General features: G+C 45.0%; 1 protein-coding gene across 1 annotated transcript in view; it reads right to left on the bottom strand.

Annotated features, from left to right (window-relative positions):
- The window catches only part of ABTB3 (ankyrin repeat and BTB domain containing 3), a 287,791-nt gene that overhangs the window by 24,690 nt on the left and 241,478 nt on the right, over nt 1-21,623 (bottom strand). The window contains exons 6-11 of the mRNA XM_075008047.1: nt 20,546-20,635; nt 15,826-15,927; nt 14,328-14,421; nt 14,087-14,222; nt 11,084-11,304; nt 7,303-7,481 (exon numbers count right to left, since the gene is read on the bottom strand). Of these exons, the coding sequence (XP_074864148.1) occupies nt 7,303-7,481; nt 11,084-11,304; nt 14,087-14,222; nt 14,328-14,421; nt 15,826-15,927; nt 20,546-20,635 (822 nt within the window). The remainder of the gene's footprint in view (nt 1-7,302; nt 7,482-11,083; nt 11,305-14,086; nt 14,223-14,327; nt 14,422-15,825; nt 15,928-20,545; nt 20,636-21,623) is intronic.

Here is a 21,623-nt window from a genome sequence, read left to right as displayed (position 1 = left end):
GACCAAGCACCATCCCACTTTTTTCCCCCGTGGATCCCTAATGGGTCCCCCCTCAAGGACTGGGCTCACAACCCTGGGTTTAGCAGGCTATTGCACAAACCACTGGGCTATCCTTCCCCCAAATTAGCAACCCCTTGTGCACCTGATGTTCACTTCTCAAGTGGAGACTGCAAGTGCTCACAGGTATCCCAGACCACACATGCTGCTGGACTATGGAAGTCTGGATGAGAGGACTCCAGCCTATACTGAAAATGATGATCACAGGCACCAGTGCAGAACATGGCAATTACCCCAGTGTGGTGAAACCTGGACTGAGAGCGCATCCAAGGGCTCAGAAGAAGATCCATCAATGACTTATCCAGACAAAATTGCCCTGGTCAGCTGGGAGATTTTCTAAAATGGTCACTGTTGATGGCCCTGGATCACTTACAGGTGGTCCTTAGAGCAGGCTGTGCTGTATTTTCCTTCGAGCTGAATAGTACATGCTTTTGTAATACAAAAAATAAACTAAAAATTTTAATATTCTCCAGCCCTGTACTTCTGGCAGAAAGAGTCCATCATTAAGTATGTGTCTGCTCCTGGGACATAACAGCATGTGGCCAGGCACTGCTAAGAGATGAAGGGCACTTTGAATGGGTGCACAAGGGCACTGGGGAAGAAAACAGTATTCCTGCACCACATCGTTATTTAGGACCAACTACAAGATGGAGTCCTTGCACTGTCCCAAGCACAAAGATAGTTTCAGGCTAAGACCTCCAGTGGGGCTAATCTCTCCAAAGAGGGGAAAGGATGGTTAGTACACTCATCCCTCGCTGTACAAGCACACTTGGGTCCTAACTTTTTGCTTGTAGGCAAAAACTTGTAAGAGGGACACTAAATTCCTATTACAATATGCATAAAAGTCTCTGATTGGTTCCAAGTGCTTGGAATGGCAGCATGTGGCGCTGCTTTTGAAAGGTAAGTGAACGTGGGGTTGGAGAGGGTTAAAGGCTGGGGGCAGTTTGGGGCCATGAGTGGGAGGGAGGGTTAAAATCTGCAGGTGGCTCAGGTGGAGGAGGTGAGGGCTTGCTCCTCCTGGCTGCAGCAGAGATACGTGGGGGGGGTGCAGGGGAACGGGGGGCAGTTCAGAATGGAATGGGGTGGGTTGCATGGGAACCTGTGGGCTTGGGGAATGTTGGGACTGGGCAGGGGTTGTGCACAGGGAGTTGCCACAGGGTGGGTGTTGGGAGTGAGCCCTGTGGATCACCCTGCACCCTGGCCAGGGACCCTGAGGCCGGCTCAGCTCCAGCCATGGGGCTATGGGTTTGCCCACACCTGGCCAGGGGCCCTGCGGCCGGCTCAGCTCCAGCTGCAGGGCTGTGCGTCTCCCTGCGCCCCGGCCAGAGACCCAGGGGCAGGCTGATATAAGCAGGGAAATTCACTTGCATAGTGAACAATTGTAAGTACGTGTCCCTCATTTCAGTGAGTACTCGTTAAACAAGAGATGAGTGTAAATGTTGTCCCTTCTCTCCCCCCACAAAAAATTTCCATTTTTCAGTAAAAATTTGAAAACCTAAACATTCTGATATGGAACTCCCACTGCAGTGTTTCATGTTCCCATTTTCCTCTACAGGTCAGGCTCCCCTGGTTGCTGTTATTTTGGAATAACTTTGCTGTATAGACGTAGCCTGACTGGCCACTAGTTTGCTGATGGGCTTAGTGTTGGAAGCTGTGCTGGTTACAGTGGCTCTCTGACAAATTGTCCTTTAAACTGGGTTATTCTCTCCAAGCTCTCCTTAGCGTCATAGGGACTCTTCACACTCTAAGGCCGTGTCTACACGAGCCCCAAACTTCGAAATGGCCACGCAAATGGCCATTTCGAAGTTTACTAATGAAGCGCTGAAATGCATATTCAGCGCTTCATTAGCATGCGGGCGGCAGGGGCACTTCGAAATTGACGCGGCTTGCCGCCGCACGTCTCGTCCAGACGGGGCTCCTTTTCGAAAGGACCCCGCCTACTTCGAAGTCCCATGAGCTCATGGGAATAAGGGGACTTCGAAGTAGGCGGGGTCCTTTCGAAAAGGAGCCCCGTCTGGATGAGACGCGCGGCGGCAAGCCGCGTCAATTTCGAAGTGCCCCTGCCGCCCGCATGCTAATGAAGCGCTGAATATGCATTTCAGCGCTTCATTAGTAAACTTCGAAATGGCCATTTGCGTGGCCATTTCGAAGTTTGGGGCTCGTGTAGACGTAGCCTAATACATCTGGTTCTTGACCTGCTGAAGGGTTCATGTTGGCTACCGTTATTCTTCCTGGGAGCTGGACACAGGAATGCTCTGGGCACTCTGATATTTCTGTCTCTACAGAATGAAAACACCTCTGTATTATGTATTTGGTAAGGGGGAGATACTTAGATCCAGAAAGGGAAATTAGGAGATCAACTCCCAGTTAAAGATCCATGGGACTTGTGTGTCTAACTTCCCTTTGTGCCTTGGAAATCCTGCCCAATTGTCTCAGTACATTTGTAAAAATTTACTGACTGTTCTTCCCCTATGATTTCACTTTCTGAAAGGTAACATTATCTAGGACTTCGGCTCAGCCGTGCACATCCATCTTGTCTGATTTGCTAGTTTTTGTTTCCATGCTTTGTTCCAAAGCTGGAGTTTCCAAAAATATGTTTTTATTTCCTGTATTCATCATCAGCATTTCAGCATGTAAAGGGGAACAGAGAATGCCAACTGCAACCAGCCAGCCAGCCAAACTCTGAGAGCAGTTCTGCCTGGCTGCAAACTTTCCATGGGAATGTTTGCATCTGGAGGCTAAAATCTGGATACTGCTAGGGAGGTAGGCCAGAGCCACAATGAACTCATGTCAAAGTTCTGTCATTCTGCAGGGTGGATGCAAGTCAAGCCATAGACCGGAGTCAGAAGATCTGCATAGTGCAGTGTGGATAAGTTCGCACAGCTGTGAGAACTTGGCCTAGCAACTGTAAATCCAGATTTGCAATGCTGTGTGGACAGTTAAGCACAGGTTTGGAAACACCCAGTTCACAAACCCAGTTTCAGATGTACTCTGGGTGTGCTGGGAACTTCCAGGAAAGTTTCCTCATGCTCAGTTTGAGTGAGCAAAAGGAAGGTCTTGCGGCTAAAATACAAGAATGGGAGTAACCAAAATGGGGTTTATTATGGTTCTACCCCAAGCTTTCTGTGTGATTCCAAAAGAGTCACTTTTTAATAAATGGCCATCAATCAGGGGTGGACAATAATTTTGGATGTGGGGGAGGGCACCCAAGAATTTGGTAAGTGGTCAAGGGAGGCACCATTTTATAGAGGGGGTACAAGGTCTGGGACGGAAGTTGGGTGCAGAAGAGAGCTAGGGGTAGGGAACTGGGGCACAGGACAGACTGTGGAGTCTCAGAGGGAGTTTGAGGTGAGGGTTGTGACGTAGGACAGGGTACTGGCTGCAGGATCCAGGAAGGAGTAGGGGTGCAGGAGAAGGTTCTGGCCTGGGGGAGGGATGTAGGAGCAGGTGCAGGGTCTGAGAGGGAGCTGTGACCTGAGGGCGGGAGAAAGACGGTGCAGAGGGTTTGGGTGGTGACCTGTGGCAGGGTATTGGGGTGCAGGGTCTGGGAGAGGGTATGGGTGCAGGAGGGAAGGGGTGTAGAAGTGAGAGCCGGGTCAAGAAGGGAGTTGTGTTCCCGTGCCAGAGGCGGGCCGTGCTGGGAGGTGTTTACCTAAGCAACTCCTGTACGACAGCACTCTCAGGCAAGCTTCCCTGCTTGCAAGCAGCCCCTGCACACTGGCTGTTCCACATGGCTTGCGTGCCCTCTGTGCTGGTGCAGGGGCCTTCACACATTGCCCTGCCCGCAGCAAAATCTCTCAGCTCCTACTGCCCAGAAACCAGCCAATGGGAGCTGAGGAATTGTGCCGCACTGTTCCTGCCCTCTCCCCAGCTCCCAGTGTCCGGTTTCTGGCCAATAGGAACGGAGAGATTTTGCGGGGGGTGGGAAGAAGCAGTGTGGGATGGGGCTTTGGTGAAAAGGGTGAAGTGGGGGTAGGGCCAGGAGCACAGGTGGGGGTTGAGCCCCTGCTACCACTATTGAAAATCAGTGTCTGTGCCCTGCTAATATTCCCAAGTTCCTTCACTTTCAGTTTTACCAACAACTGTCAGTGTATTACGAAAGCCCATTGCTCAGTTACTCACTTTCACCCAAATTCCAGAATGACAGAAATCTCCAGAAATGGCGGCTCAGTAACCTGGACCTCCCATCTCTCCTTCTGGAGTGGAGAGCAGTGGGGCTGACAGCCACTGCTGGCCCCAGGGCAAGGTGGGAGGGGGCCCAGCTCTCTGCCCCAGAAGGGGCGGGGCCAAAAGCAGAAGGGGCAGGGCTTAGGGCACTGAGCCCAGAGCCCCTTCTTCCTATGCTCCCTCAGAGCTATTTCAGCAGTGCTGGAGGCTGGAGTTCCAGCCCCCTTTGAAATGGCCCCAGGGCAACTGCCTCCTTACCGTCCCCTGACCCCCACCAGTGGGCCTGGTGGGGAGCAGTGGCAAACATGGTGGAAGGAATTACATGATGGGGTCAGTCCCAGGCCCACCACGTATACGTTACTAGTTTTACAGACAGCTGTCAGCATTCAAGGCAAATCAAAGCTAGCGAACTACTTTTCTAGCTAAAGTGGGTTGAAAGCAAAAACTGGTATCTGACTGCAGTTCAGAACAAGAGGAGCTTCCCTGAAAGCTTACAAAGAAACAAAAGCAGAAGAGTGTGACGGCTACTCTGATTTTTTTTTCTGGAAAACTCCAAATACTTTGTTTTTACACCAATTTTCACTGATTTTTTTAAAAGCTTAAAAAGGAATACACTCTGAGAAATTCCCAAGAAATGTTAAACATAATAAGAACTGAAAACAAAGGGCCTCAGACATATGGTACATAGCCCATCCTTCCTCCTGTGCAGGGCTGTTACAAAAGCCTATCTGGACAAGAGAATGGCAATAATTCTTGCCATTGCCAGACATCTTGTAGGTCTTTACACTGCCACACAACGACTCACTGTACAGCTAAGAACATGAAATGATATGTGTGTATACAGTGTGGAGCCAAGCTGGATGGCATGCGATTTCTATCTTACTGGCTTTTTCTGCTGTTTCACCTCTTTTACCACTATCTTTTTGGCCTTAAAGGGAACCCAACACAGAACAAGCTGGCTCAGCTTTGTTACAATGCCTTCTACAAGACAGATATTCCCAAAGACCTGTTCAGACATGTCGGGTGGCATAGTTCTGTCTACATACATTATTTTAAAGCTCTGATCATGTGAAAACCACAGGCTTTTGTTGCAGTCACCCAAGAAAGCAATGATTTACTGTATCCCTCACTCCAGGTTATAGTTCCTAAATAATCCCCATTTCAATCCAAATTGTTTTATCCCAGCCTTCAAACAGAATAGCAACTTGCAATCAGGTGTTGCATAAATGTGAATTAGGCCTATTGAGGGGCCCACATGCTCCAGGATTTAAAATAGTTTCCTCAGTGCTATCTCCAGAGTCCTCCACAGATTCCAATCCAGCGTAAACAAAATCAAAGCTGAAATTCATAGGAGTGAAGGGCAGGATGATTTCCGTAAAAGACCCTGCCCTGGGATTTACTCCTACAGGAATATATATTTGAGCCCAAGCCCTGGCCACTCTTGGAGTGCACTGTAAGAAACATCTGTGTCTAGCCTTTCTACTAACTGCTAGTTCCAAAATCTTTTGGTATTCAGCGAGTAGGTCAAAACTTCTTCCTTTTAACTTTAGCTCAGCTGGGAGCTCAGGCCATGGCCTGACCTAGCCCATCTCTGGATCACCCCACAGCTCAGGCCAGGGCCGGGCACAGCGCTGTGGCATGACGCCAGTCCCCATAGCCCCCCGTTTACCCCCATGTCCTAGAACTCAGGCTGGGCCCAGTGCCATGGCCCAGGCCCAGCCACTGCAAAGCTCACAGAGGGTCTCGGGAAAGCAGCCCAGCCCCACCCCCTAGCTCATGCCGGGGTCCTATGGCCCATCTCCCCCAACCCTCCAAGATCTCAGGTCAGGGCCAGGACCAGTAACCTGGGCCTGACTTGGACCCTCCATCCAGGACAGGTTGGAGGGCTGGAAGCTAAAGCCCAAAACAGACCCCTCCCCGTACAAGGACAGGTGAGGGGCCTAGGAACTGCAGCCCAAAGTTGTCCCCCAACCCAGGGACAGGCAGAGGAGCTGGAAGCCACATCCCAAACTGCCCCCTCCCTGTGAGGATAGGTCTGGGGGGCTGTGATCAGCAACCTGACCTGCTACGCCCGCTTCCCTGGGGCCAGGCCAGGATCAGAACAAAATAACTTGAGTTAAGGACCCGAGTAAATCTGGGTACATGGGCTAGTAAGCACATATTTTTGATATCAGACTCCTGCTGCTTCTCAGTTTGTCCACTAAAATACTTGCTTCTGGGCAGTAGTAGATTGAGCTTGATTGGGGCTTTCTGGGCAAGAAGCTGGTTGTGTTTTGAAGTCAATGCAAGCAGCACAAAAGTTAATTTTGGCTGAATCAAGTTTGAAAAGAAAGTCTCCAGCCTTCATGGGAGGAACATATTTCCACTTTCTCCAGACACCTGCCCTGCTCTATGTAGCTGCATGCTTGTATGTACCTCATGCAAGCTTGGTTGTCTGAGTCAGAAAAGGTCAGACTGAAGGAATGGTATGGGGGGAAGCATGAATTCTGGCATATGGATGTGTTTTTTAAATTGTCGTTGCCTGGACATTAGGCCTCCAAGATACTGGCAATGTTTTCAGTTGGTTTTTAAAGGGAAAGAAGTAGATATTCTGTGACTTTGGTGGGCTAATGGAGTTATATAAGCTCCCACAAAAGCTTCCATACTAGGTATAAAAAGGCTTCTGAGAGGATAATATTTGGATCCTAAAACCAGCTCAAGAAATCCAAAGCAAATAAAAATATTAACCTTGCCATACGGCTCTAGAAGGCAAACTAGAGAGATATAGTAACCTTGGCTGACTCAGCTATCAATATTTCTCGCTGTACCACACTGACCCTTATGACTTTAATTTTACCACTAGGCTTTAGTTTCTGGTGTCTCTCCAGCTCACTGTTCATGTCGGTATTAAGCTGTCCTAGCAGCAGATGTACATAGCTGTTATTTTTTTAAACCCATGTGTCTGCACTAGAAAACCCAGAAGCAAATACAGAAAATCTCACACAGTGTAATGAGTTTCAAGAGATCCATGCGATACTGCAGGCTCTGGGGGCATGTCAGGGTTCTGTTAATTCCTTCAAGATCCACAATTTCTCATACCTTGCTTGCTTTCAGTATCTCAAACATCAAAGGCAACCCTTGTGTGATGAGCTCCTCAGTGTACTCTTCCTCCTGAATGGATTTAAATTCCTTCAACAAACACTGGATGAGAGGTCTTCTGTGCTGCTGAAAGGAAGTTCGCAAAGACTCCAACCATGTGTGTAGCGTCCAGGGAACCCCTGTAGAAAAAACATTCATTCTAAAGGTGTGTGTATATTCCAGCTGATCATACAATAAGGCATAGCTAAATTTTTCCTTGATTGTGTCACTTTAGGGCTTGTGAAAGTTGAAAAGCCCTAAAAATTAGCCTAGTTTTCCCACAAGTAATGTTCATCAATATGTCTCAATCCTAAACTGCAGTGACATGCCTCCAGCTATAAGGAGGCAATTCAATCCCAGGTTCAGTTCCCTGCTTTGCTACAGATTTCCTGGGTGACCTCAGGCAAGTTACATATTCCCTGTGTGCCTCAGTTCCTCATTTACAAAAGGGGGATAAAGGTACTTCTCCACCTCACAGAGGGGGTTATAAGGATGTATTTATTACAGAGTGTGAAATACTCTGAGACCTACTAATCAAAGGCACTGACTTCTCTTCTTGCCAGTGAGTGGTTAGTACCTTCTAGTTTCAATGTGCACCATGTAAGTTTTTCAGCCACCTACTCATGGGTGCTGAGCATCCCCAATTTCTTTTTCAGTGGGTGCTTGCTTGAACCCTGTAGCATCCTCGGAGTCCTCAACGAACTGTGCTATTGATCAAAAGTGCCATATAAGAGCTAATTAATGTTATTTAGCCTTTCTGCTGAACCAGTTAGTGTTCTGAACCAATTAGTGTTCACTGCGCTGGCGATTTGTGATACTGGCCTCATCGGGAATTAGATTTATGCCACTGCACTCATTTGCAGTGGGCAACTAAAGAGCTGTCACAGCATAACAACATTAATCACTGCCAACTTTGACTGGATTTGAACCAGTGACCTGAAGAGGAAAATGTTCTTAGACCCCAACACCACTCCTCCAAGCCAGGCAATTCCACATATGTTGGTATAGCATATAGGCTGGCAACCAAAATAGCAAGAAGATACTTTTTTTTTTTTTTAATTCAGCAAAGAACACTATCATTCAAGAGGCACAGTGCATGTGAATATGAGACAGTCCTTAATAAAGTCAAACCATAATTTTTGTAACCCTTTAATTTCAATTTTCTCAGAACCTGTGTTGCCCTTCGCAGCAGGAATGCTGCTAGCTTCCATTTCCTTTTCAAAATCAAGGCTTTATTAGCCACACGATCAAAACACAGATACAGCATCATATCCCACAACGCACTGTACATTTTAAGGAGGAGTTATCCAGTATTTCGAGATCACATATCATAAGTTGTTCATTTTTGGGCTTTTAGATGTTCACTACTTATCGAAAATAAATAGTGGGTTGGTTTTTTTTTTGTTTTTTAATTTGCAACTATAGCACTGGGAGCCACAAAGAAGTCCTTAAAGAGCTGCATTCAGCCCCAGAGCTGCACGTTGCAGACCCCTGGTACAGCACCAGGTGCATAAGAAGGGCCTGTTTTCATTTTTCAGTACACAACTGCACTTTAAGCATGTAAAAGGAATTGCTACCACACACTAAATAATAAAACATGCAGTAGCAGAAGACAAATAAATTAGCCCAAATCACAGTAATCAAGGGATGGATTGTGATGCAGCTTATGTGGCTTCATAATGACCGTTATCTAGGCTGACACAACAGGGATTAACCTGGTGACCTCCAGAATTAAAAGGATAAACTGCTACAGCTTGTACTAAATAGTCATGCTGCTGTAACTGGGAGCTTTAACAACTCATATCCACTGCAGACTGGCACACCATGAGACCTGTAACACACACGCACCAGTGGCTTACACTTGCAGAAGAACGTGAGAAGAAATATATCCTCCTCTCTCATGTCCACATCACTGACTTTGGTTCCTCAGAGCTGCTGTATGTTTGCTGCTTCCCTCTACCCCAACAGGTAGGCATGACGTTCAGTCCAGTCCTCCCTACTCTCCCTGCTATGAGTATGTTGCACATTCACTTAGCAGGAGGTACTTTGCTGGACGACTTGCACAACCTTTGTGGCTGGAGTTTATGCAAACCTCTTATAGATTGGACTCAGCGTGAAAATCACACTCCATAGGACAAGATTCCAGGACTCAGCGTTCTTGAATAAGGTGCACAGAAGCAGGTTTGGCAGCAACAGGCTTTTGGTCTCCCAGGCTATGGCTACACTGCAGTACTACTTTGAAATAAGGTATTTAGAAACAGCTATTTCAAAATATCTTATTTTGAAATAACACAACCACACACAAAATGCATTTTGAAATAGCATCCAGCTCCCAATTCGTTTTGGGAATAAGGGAATTTCGAAGTCAGGCACGTATGTCGAAGTGCCCACAGCTAGACTGCCAGTCAGCACTTCAGAGTTAGCAGCTTTGAAATTGGCGTGGCTGCCATTATGCTAATGAGGCGCAGCATATGCATGGCAGCGTCTCATTAGCATTTTCGAACAGCCGTAATTTACACGCCCCTTCTGAAAGGGAGGGGCTGTGTGGCCACAGCCTTTGAGGGTCGCTGATTTCAAAGTAATGCACCCACTATTTTGAAATTGCGTGTGCGTAGTCTAGACGACAGCTCAATTATTTTGAAATAACAGCTGTTATTTTGAAATAACTGGATAGTGCAGCCATAGCCTCACTGAGAAAATGATCAGCAGATACGGTACAAGAGTCCACAATGGGAACGAAATGGTTTCCATGACCACTAACAGACTAGCCCTGGAGAAGGTGTTTGAAATGGTTACAGAGCTATGCCGTTAATGCGCTAAGCAAATTCATTACCCTTTTCCCTCAGGGGGGATGGGAGGGGTTTACAAGCAGCAAAAAGAGGAAGGTTCTGTGGCAGCTGGGAGGTTGGTTCCTCTGGGTGCTGGGAAGAGTGTGGTGTTTGGAAGCAGCTGGGTGGTTTGACAGATGGTGCATGAAGAGCTGGCATAGCTGCCCAGAGCTGATGGTTTCGTTGGACACCTAGCTAAACAGAGGTGAAAAAGCCAGCTGGTGGGAGATGGCCCTAGTAAATCATCCTCTCTTTTGAGCCAGGCATCAGAGCACTTTTTGGGCCCCACCAACTGCCAGAGCCTACAAAGCCAAGCAACCGAAACATTTTTTTAACAAATGAGTCATGCCTGGCATTCTACCAAGCCTGGGGGCTGAAAAGGCCTGGTGTATCAGCTCTCCAGCACCTCCGTGTGAAGGGTGACTACAGCTGCATGTGAATCACACCATGTGACTTTCACCGAACTGCCTGATGTGCATCTGAAAAACGTTGTTAGAGTACAACAAATTGAAGCGGGTGGCTGATACTTTGATGCCATTCCTGAGGGCACAGTACAGAAAGAAACCTGCCTGTAGGAGAGCTGCCACATTTTGTGACGTGTGGCAAAAAAAGTGATGCACCCACCATGCCAGGAAGATTACCTCAAGCAGCTGTGGCTCCTCATCATTAAGACAAAATGACTCAACAGTCCCTCCAAGTATCACAGCTTTGCACTCAGTTTGCACTGCCTCACTCAGCTCGCCTATTCTTCATTCCCTCACACATTTGAAAATTCCCTCCCACCCCCACCGAATTTAACACTTTCATAAAAACTCAGGAATATTCAAAGGTGGTCATTGTAAGTGACAGGCAACACACCCACTAAAATGTACATGACAGTTGGGAGGTAAATGCCAGAGGACATCAAGACTAACCGATGCTCCTTATGTCAATAGTGACATCCACGTATCCATGCTCAGCACTGTGGTACATGGCTTCTTTCAGTGCTTTCAGTTTGGCCTTGCTGTTGCGGCTGGCGCACAAAGGAGCTGGTGCAGCATCTGCCAAGTCAGTTCCTTCAGCCAGTATTTCCTCCAGGGATAGAATATCACTCTTCTCTTTCTCTGGCTGAGCAAGCAGCTTACGAAACACATTCCTGTCAGGCACAATGCAAAAGAGAGAGAGAGAAAGAGAGAAAACCAGAGTTAGCTACTGTGTTTTCCTTCTGCCTGGGATATTTTCTGTAGCATGGCAGGTTTGGAAACCAATACCGAGGGCCAATCAGGAATTATTTTAAGATATGTTAATTCAAATATTGTGTTTGGTGCCTGCAGTCCTTATGCAGGCAATACTCCTATCCGTTCAGGAGTTGTGCCTGTATCGTGGCTGCAGGACTCGTTCCATTGTTCTAACGACTGGCAGGAGCACCGTGCAGACACTTAAAACAGAAACGTAGCAGTGACTGTTAAATGATACACAGCCTGTGTGGAAAACCTTGGTAGACTCTATCCCATGCAACGGGGAAATGGAGTTGTCTTTAGACACTCTTTAGTGCCTTTCAGAAAGGATGCAGTTAGCAGCAAATAATTGATAGAGATGAAACTTGAAGAGGGAGCTGTCTAAAACCACTGAGAACACCATCACTCTCAATTAACAGTCACAGCTGTCTCAGTAAAGCTGGAGCTACTAACCATTCAACTACACTGGAAGGGCTGGTTCAAGCAAAGCTGGGACCCCAACCGCAAAGCCATTTCCCTGAGCCACTAAGCCCAAAACTCAGCAATAGACTAGATATTCCACTCTTACCAGGTTTAGACCAGTTTCACTCCATGGATTTCAGTGGAGCAACTATCTCCAGGTTAGTGGTATGGTGAGAGGAGAATCAGGGTGTGGACAGTGCTTAATTTGTAATGAAAGAGGTGCTGAGGTTCAAGCACCTTTTTATGTTCACAACTGGTAGAGCAAGCCCAGAGGTGCTGGGGCTATGAACTGAGAGGCCTAGAGGCTCGGCCCTGACACAGATTAAGCACTGGGTAGGTGTAGGTGGCAATGTGGGGCAGGGAGGGAGAATAAGCAATGTGTCCTGGATCACTGAGCGGGGGGTCCTAGAAAAATGTGTGGGCAGAACAACAGTGGAGGGAGGTTTCCTGTAAAACTTGCTGGGATGTGGGGAGAGTGTAAATTGCGATGTGGCTCAGATGGTGCCATAATAACGAGGGAAAAGCCTCGATTTCCACAAGGGATGCTGCTCTGCAGTGCTCTGTGACACCACAAAGCATATCCTACTCCACACCATTAGGCACGGCATGGGCATTTTAACAAACATCCCCTCCCCACCCCACTCCTGCAGGGAGCTGCTCTGTGGCCGCAGATGGGCAGCATTGTCTGAACCAGCCCGGATAGCTATGTAGCATATCATTAGACTGCTAGCTCTTTTCTCTAAGCAAATATAATGTAGATACTGTCTCTAACCTGCATCTACGTTCCTCTGGAAGGCTACAAGTAGAAAAGGATGAATGTGAAGGTCCTAATACTAATCGATAACATTGTAATTAGTACCTAGATTTTGCACAAATAACTGCTCATACATATCAGTTATTCATTTTTTTAATTTATAACATGCCCCCAACACACTGGCTGCCTCTGGATGCACACATAACATTAACACAAACGAAAATATCAGCATACTAACACTAACTACAAAAAACTTAAGTTTAATCACAGTTATGACTCTAGCAGGAAACACACACCATAACCAAAACCTTTAGAAATTTACTACATGTTATAGAGCGGGTCCGTCTACCTGTGCTACGTTTGTTCAAGAACACCTCTTAAACTGTAAGAGCTACAACCACAAAATTTGGTATGCAGCTTCCTCTCATCCAAGCTCAAACCAGGGTCAGGATTTGGTTGTGCCTGGAAAGTGGGAACTGCCTGAAATCCCAGGATTTCCCAGAACATGGAAGGGGGGGCACTGACAGCAGGGACTAAATACTTCAGACTCACCACTGGCAGTCACAGCAAGAAGATAGTGGCCACTTGGAGACATGGCTCTCCATCCTGGCAGGAGAGGTAAGTGCTTCTCTTCCCTACCCCACAACCCCCTGCTGCTTGGTCACAGATCTGCAATGGGGGAGCCCCACTGTCCCCTACAACTCCACCACACAGTTAGCTGCCCCCTGAGACACTGTGGCCACGAACCCTGGCCCTGCCTCCACAAGCTCTTGCTGAGGTCAGGAAAACAGCCCCCAACCCAGGTCAGCTCCCCCACCCAGCTGCTTTCCCCAGGGCTGGGGAAAAAGCCCCAGCCCAAGCCCCAGCTCTGGGCTGCCCCCACCAGCTCCTAGGCCAGAGAAAAAGGTTGTGGCCCTGGATCCAGCCCCCCCCACTGCTGCTGGCCCGGGGCCATGGAAAACAGCCATGTCCCTGGCCCCAACCCTGCCCTGCCCCAGCTTGCACTGAGCCAGGGAAAAAACCCAGTGGCAGGGCCATGACTGTAGCTTTTTTCCCCAGCCCAACAGGAGCAGGGTCAGGTGACGAGAAAAAAGAAAACTTACTTCACTTAAATACCGCTAGGTCAATCTGCTATTACAGACATAAATTCAGGGCAAAGTCTCCTGCACTCTCTGGCACTTGAACATTGACTACAACTTCATAAACAGCAAACAGCAACCCTTCAGAAGCCATTCACTTCTGTTTCCACATCCCAACAACACAGCACCTTCAAACGGACCACACTCACATGCTAACGCAAATCCCTAGATCCAGTTTCAGTCTTTTGAACCAAAAAAGGGGCACATCAGATTGTTACTCAGTCCACATGTGTGCAGCAGGATTCTACTTTTCACACAGAAGATCGTACATCAGTCCACCCATGCCAGTCTCCCAGGCAAACTGTAATCACTTGATCCATGCAGCTAGTCCCATCCCCACTCTACCTGTGTCCGTGTGCAGCAGCCTGACTGAAAGAGTTCATGTCACCTTGTGGAGTCATGGAAATTCCGTTTCTGTACATTGTTCCTATCATGGGATCAGCACCTCTCTCCAACAGCAAACTCACCAGCTCAAAATTTCCTGCACGCCAAGAGAGAGTTTTGTTTTATAAAAAGTCCAATATTTATGCAACTAAGTCACATTTCCCACTTGAAGAGTTTATTCCAGCAGGAGGAGAGTCCTTACCAGCAGCTGCTGCCAGTTGCAAAGGAGTTTCTGAGTAATTTTCCTCTCCATGCTCTAAGGAACCTTCAACCTTTGCTCCAGCATCAAGCAACAGCTACAAAGAAAATTTACCACTTAGAATTGTTGGCAACATCAGAGTTTATGAATAGTGAGGAACTGGAATCTAATGCTTTTCATTATCCACATATCAGATGCAACGACATGCAAATTTTGCTTCTATTACTCAATTACTTTTTTTTTTCCCGCTCATGGTACACTGTCTGATTGCTGGAGTGTTGGTGAATATTCCAAAGCCAACAAGTATTACCCAAACAAAAAGCAGTCAAGTAGCACTTTAAAGACTAGCAAAATAGTTTATTAGGTGAGCTTTTGTGGGACAGACCCACTTCTTCAGAACTTCAGAACATAAACTATTTTGCTAGTCTTTAAAGTGCTACTTGACTGCTTTTTGTTTTGATAGTGTATAGACTAGCACGGCTTCCTCTCAAGTATTACCCAGTGTGCCTGACCTGGGCATAAGATCAGTAGTGTGAAGCAATGCACTAGATTGAGGCATTCATACTTGGCCCAAATGCTGGCCTCACTGACAACTCGCCTGGAGCCCCACAAAGACATGTACTTTTTATAAAATGGTTGAGATTCCAGTTGTTCCTATCTTTGATAGAGAGATATTTCCAGCAGAGACAAGAGGGTTTTAGACACAAGCTGTATTACCTGCAGTCCCTGGGGTACTTTTCTATTTCATTATTATTAAAGATGAAGGTGGCCAAGGAAAGCACTACAGAATCCAGGGGATACGTTCATCCTGCCCGTGGCCATCCCTACCTTAGATCTTCATTGTATCATGTCAACACAATTACTTTGAAGAATAAGCCATCTCAACCGTTGATATGTCATACCACAGAGCCAACATATTCACATTAGTCCTGCCTGGATATGGTGAATGAGCACTCCTCTGACTATGGAACAGATCAAAGCCTGGCCAAAGAGTTTGCGGGGTTCAAAGTGGTCTGCTGACAGCGGGATCTAGCCACTGGGCAGAAACCAAGGCAGCAGACCAACAGCAGGGCTCAGCTGGTGGGAGTGCGGTGCCTTGGAGGCATGTGGCCCAAGACAATCACCTTGCTCACCTTGCCTTAAGGCCGGGCCTGAACAGATCAGAGCTTTTTTTTCAGAAATAACAGCATTTGCATTTATTAGAGTATTATAACACATGTGATAAGAAAACGGAATGAATGAAGAACAAACACATACAACGAATGGCCAGGAAGGAACACAAGGAGTTGAAAGACTTTCTTTGGTGCAAGTATAATTTAAAATTGTCCTATTTAAACCTCATATTGGTTAAGCTTTGGATGCACTATATAATATCAGCAAATGATAAAGAAGTAACCAATATGAATATGATGGGGGTGTCAGTCTTGAGATGGATGCAGATTATAACCCAACTAGATAAATAAAAAGTGAATGAGATGCAGGTAGGGAAATACAGTAATACCTGAACTACAGGAATATGTCCATGCAACACAGCAAATGTCAGAGCTGTCCAATGGCGGGTCTCGGGGTGGACGGATGGATATTTATGAGCAGTACTGACAACCTATAAACAAATTAAAGTTATTTTCTTTTAAAATGGCCTTCAAAGAGCTATAAATAATAAAACTCTACCGGACTGAAAGCTGGGCATATGGGCATAAATGATAGAAAGACAAAAAAAACTTAGTAAGAACTCTAGATAAAATGGTTGGTTCTATATATTTTTTACAGAAGTTTTTACTTATCAAGAATGGACTTCCACTAGAGTTTTTCATGCTGTTTACTGAGATTCTGATTACAGCTCATGCCAAATAAAGTCTCTTTTCCACTGCTGTTGCTCCCGCTAAATCTCTAGTCCCCAGCTACTTTTGCAGAGTCAAATTTTTCCATTAGTGCTTATAGCCACACTCACTGAGGAGGTGGAGATAGGAAGAGGGCTCTGTCAAGATGGTTACATTTAGGGACACTTCAGTGTGCTTAGTATCATGTCCATTCATTCTTCCCTGCTCTTGGGATTGCTTTACTTACTGTGGTGTCCAACATGCCAGCCACTAGTCACATATGGCTATTTGGTTGGTTGAGTGTTGCTAACTGGCTTGAACTATAAACATATTTCAAAATATGTGGCTATTTCTCTATAGTGGCTAGTTGTCTCTAGTGACTACTGCTTCAGAACTGGTTGAACAACATGATTTTACAACATTCTCAATTTCTGAAAATTCCTGGACTGAAAGCCTGACTCTACTGAAGTCAGTAGGAGTTTGGTCACTGACATCAATGGGGCCAGGATTTCACCCCTTGCCTCAAGTTTAAAGAAATGAAGCCAGTGTTACTGCTCCTTAAATGGAGGCAGAAGACTGTTTAAAATGGATGGAGCCTAGCACCATTTTGAAGATATTTTTTAAAAAAGTAATAGTTTCTCCCATTCCAGTTAAATCTAAAGGTATAATGGGCCCCCAAGAACTACTGTCTGTTTTCTTTAAACACATCAGTCCTTCCTCCCACTAAGCATCCGTAGCTAAGGCCTCTAATCTTGACATTGTGCAACTTATGTAATTTCTCTGTGCCTCTGTTTGCCCTCTTTATGATGCAACTCACGAGGATGGTGACATGTAATGAAAGTTCATAAAGCATTTTTGAGATCTTTGGATGGAGCATGATATTGAAGTGCAAAGTATTTATTATAATTTATTATTATTAATTATTATTATTAATGCATGGGAAGATAGCCATGGTAGCAGAACTAAAGCTGGCTTAAATAAAGCAGTGGCAGACCATCCAGTGAAACACATGGAGCTTTGTATTCACTTGGGCTATGTTAACACTTGCCCCCTTCTTTGAAGAGGGCATGGTGATCAGGGTGATGGGAGATTACTAATGAAGTGCTGCAGTGCATGTGCAGCACTTCATTAGGCAAACTCTCCCCCACGGCAACTTTGAAGTGTCAAACTTCAAAGTACCAGCATGCCGTGCAGCTGTGGGCTTCAAAGTGCCTTTGCTCCCCAAAATTTTGGCACTTCTAAGTGCCCGCGGCTACACGGCACGCTGGCACTTCAGAGTTTGACACACTGAAGTTGCCACAGGGGAGAATTTGCCTAATATGCAAATATGCACCGCACCACTTCATTAGTAATCTCCCACCACCCTTATTACCACGCCCCCTTCGAAGTTGGGGGCAAGCGTAGACATAGCCTTGGTTCAGGACAAACTCGTTCCTAAATGTAACCATGTAACCAGTAAATTACGCCCCATCTCACATGGACTGGTATTGGCACAGTAGAGCTCAGGGATTTTCCTGTGGCATATGCTGAGGAAATGCAAGAATTAACATTTTATTCCATTTTTTAAATTTTAATGCTTTGTAGTGAATTTAGTGCTTCTGAATAGAGTGGGACTGACAACCCTGGAGACTAAATTCTTTAATTTTCTGAAAAGCAAGTACAGCACAAACAAAAACCCATCTGGTGACTAAAGCAGGGGAGTCAAACACATTCTGTGGATAGAGCCAAATTAAATCTTCTATTATGGTCTGTCAGCCATGGCTACAAATTTAGAGTTGTGTTACCCTTCGTCCACAGCAGAGTTCACACTCACCGTAAGAGTAGAATATGCCCTTATGTGGACATGAAAGACAGAGATTTAAGAACATCCTTTCCATTTGGGTACATTTTTCTTGTTGAAGATACCTAGGCTGGGGTTTTCAAAAGCACTTACCATTGGGTTAACTGCTTTCCCTGAAGTCAATGGGAGTTTTACCTCCTACTGCAATGGGAGTAGAGTTAGGGTAATGTTAAGTGCTCCTTTAAGGCCTGGCATGGCCTTTTGGTAAACACAGTCTCACCTCTCACTGACTTCAGTGTGAGTTTTAAGTATTCAGCATATCTGGGAATCAATCCGTGGAATCTAAAATTGGGCATTTGAAAGCAGAGGCATGCAGAATTAGAGGTCACTTCTGCACATTTGGACCAAAGTTTTTATTTAGCAAAGCAGGGTGGGGAAAAATTATACAGTGCAATCTGAAGAACATTTATTTCTCCCTTTGCATATTAGCCTATATAATTGCCCAGTTTGAATACACTATTACAGTAACTGTCTATACAAATTAGTTTTACCATGAACCTTAATTATTTGAATATTATGCTATACAAGTGTCATAATTTGATTTTACTGTGAACTTTCCTTTGAGATCAACCAGGGAGGTTCATATCCCTCTGAAAGCTATTGATACAGGTTGTCTTTGGACTCAGGAACACAACAGTGCTTAAATTTACATCTGTTCACACAACTACAAAGACTGACTACAAAGACTCCCTTTCTATTTCCAATGAAAGCTCACGTTCTGCAAAATCTGAAATTGTTAACAGGGTCCACAAAATAAGAGATCAACTCAGTAGGCCAGGTGTGAGTTGCAGGGCAGTTAGTATCCACACCTGTCAAATTTTTGGCCTCTCATTTGTACTTGCTGTCAGGGCAGATGATTTTTGCCAACTGATGTTTGACTTTTTTGTCTGTTTGGTTTTGCTTCCACTAGCACAGGGGTCAGCAACCATTCTGAGGCGGAGTGTCGAAAATTGACCTTTTGACCTCTATGTACAGTCCGAGTGCTGGTGATACTTTTTAAAGTCAACAATAGTCCCACTTACAACAGCTTCCCTAATAAATACATGAAGATGCAGAGCTTTATCATTTAGGTGGTGGTTGGTAGCATTAGCTGGTCTTTCATTAATCCACAGACAGCATGGCTTTGGGCAAGCTCCCGGCTCCATGGGGGAAGATGGGTGGGACTGAGCTCATGCCTTGTGTGCCAATGAAAACTGGCTCATATGCCACTCTTGCACCTGTGCCGGGGGTTGCTGGCACCTGTGCCGGGGGTTGCTGGCACCTGTGCCAGGGGTTGCTGACCCCTGCAATAGAAACTGAACTGAGCTGAAATCAACAATTGATTTCACATAAGCCACCGAACAGCAATCAGAAAGTAATGACTGTCAGTCACCATCAATCTGAGTACATTTAAAGTGGTGATTTACAGGTGAAAAATTGTATCCTGCCCCAATGACCCAAACTGTCCATTGTCCTTTTTTCAATTACACTACAACAAAACAAAAAAGTAAAATGCCTCACTGAAAACAGCAATTACACTTTAATGATAGCTTTCTTAAATCCAAACAGAATGGATGGAAGACAGAAAAGTGAGTCAGACAGTTTAATTTATTCATGACCTCAACAGACTGAAATGATAAGTATTTACAAACATAAAAAATAATTTTTCATGTATTTTCAGTGCCTCTTTAAAATCTTATATACCGCTGTTGCGTGGAGCGGCATAACAATCCATTTGTTATGTGAATTCATCAAGAGAGATTTACATGTTGGAAGCCCCCTTTGTGCACTAGCTTTTATCAAAGCCACTTTATAAAACACTACAATGCACCTTATACTACACGTGTGCTGTTGAGCAGTAGATGATATCTCAATGTGTAAATGTTCTCAAACTTGGGCAGAGGCATTTGAACAGTTTGCCTTCTTGACCTTTCCATTTCAAGTCATTTACAAGTCAGGAAGTCCAGTCCTTTTCATTAGAACTCGGATTTCTGAACTAGCACCTCCCATTTAAACTTCTAGTGGCTATGTCTATACTCGGCAAAGTAAATTGACCACAGATACGAAATTCTAGCCACAGCAACTGCACAGGTAGAATCGACCTACCTGCGCTTGGCTTACTTGGCCGTCCTTACTGAACAAGGCTGATGGGAGAGTTTCTCCCAGTGACCTCCCGTACTTCTTACATCTCGTGAGGAGTATAGGGGTCGACTACGACCCCTCAGAGGTCGATTTCATGCGTCCACACCAGACTGAGTGGGTCAATCTTCCAGGCTAGTGTAGGTATAGCCAGTGCGACATTCTATGTGAACTGACTTTGCTCACTCCTAGCAAAATTAGTACTTTTACACTGGTATAAATCACTGACAAACTGACTTCTTATGTGCAATGCATCCCAATATTGAGTTGCTCTGGCAAGACCTATGATTATTTCAATATCAATTGCAAATGCTAATAGCTTTGGGAATAGATTTTGTTTTTAAATGCCAAGGGGTTTTCCTCCTCTGCTATAATTGCAATAGCAGTCTGAGATAGAAACAAATAAAGAAATCAAAGTTGTTATCGTAATAAAATGGCCTCACCTCAACATTCAAGTCTGCTCCAGCATCTAGTAGCATCTGCACCATAGCCTCATCACCCCTGACACAAGCATACATCAGTGGAGTCATGCCCTAGTCATTGTTTGGAATTTAAAAGCAAAGAAAGAAATAGACACATTTACAATAGATTTATTTTTTTAAAAAATTAGTGCTTTAAATGTATATTGTCAAAATAAACATTAAACATTTAACAATAAATAAATAACCCTTTCATATTATTAAAAGCTGAACATTTTAAAAAGCTAAATTACTGTCATCATTTATGTTGTTTCCTTTCTGTGTTTTACTCAGCACAATGAAATCAGATTTGTCAGTTTCATTCCCTAGTTCTCCTATACTAAAATAAAGATAAATGTTGTCTTTGGGCTCTCAAGAGTAGTGGAATGCTTAAATCCAAAGCAATAAGATTTGCAACACAGTTGAAAACAACAAATGAAAGCATTTCCATTCACATTAAGGTTTTAGTAATTCTTGTTTTATAAAACCTAAAAGTTGAGTTTATATTTCTTGACAGCATCTCTTTAACAACACAATGGACTCCCATCAGATAAGTTAGACTTGAGCCCTGTCTATACACTGTCAGTATTGTTAGCAGTGGGGCGTCAAGTAGCTTTCTACATAGTCCTAAACAATGACTTAATTTTAAATGAAATTCTTGGCAGCATTGCTGCAAGTTGCTAGCTCTTGGGATATGCTACCCTGCGTTGATGAAAACTAGATTAGCTGACCCTCTACTACAGAAACATCAGACTTCAATTTGTACTAGTTTGGAATACCCACTGCAGCTGATCAACACTTCCCTTAAGCTTATGTTATTCTGGCAATGGAAACAAGTCTAGCTGAAATCATAAAGGAATCATTAAATCTACCTGAACTAAAACACAAAAAGCTATTTATTAAATAAAAGCAGGAAGGGTCAATCAAGAGTGTGCTTGTTTGTTCCATGGTAAGTTTACCAATGACATTTTATTGTCTGTCATATAGTCCTATAGCAAACTTCCTGTCAGATGATCACACGCTTTCTGCTTAACCTGTCCCTTATCGTAAAGTAAAATTCTTT

This window comes from Carettochelys insculpta, chromosome 1 (assembly GCF_033958435.1).
Source record: "Carettochelys insculpta isolate YL-2023 chromosome 1, ASM3395843v1, whole genome shotgun sequence".
Taxonomy (NCBI): domain Eukaryota; kingdom Metazoa; phylum Chordata; order Testudines; family Carettochelyidae; genus Carettochelys; species Carettochelys insculpta.
This window is presented reverse-complemented; position numbering and strand designations above follow the sequence as displayed.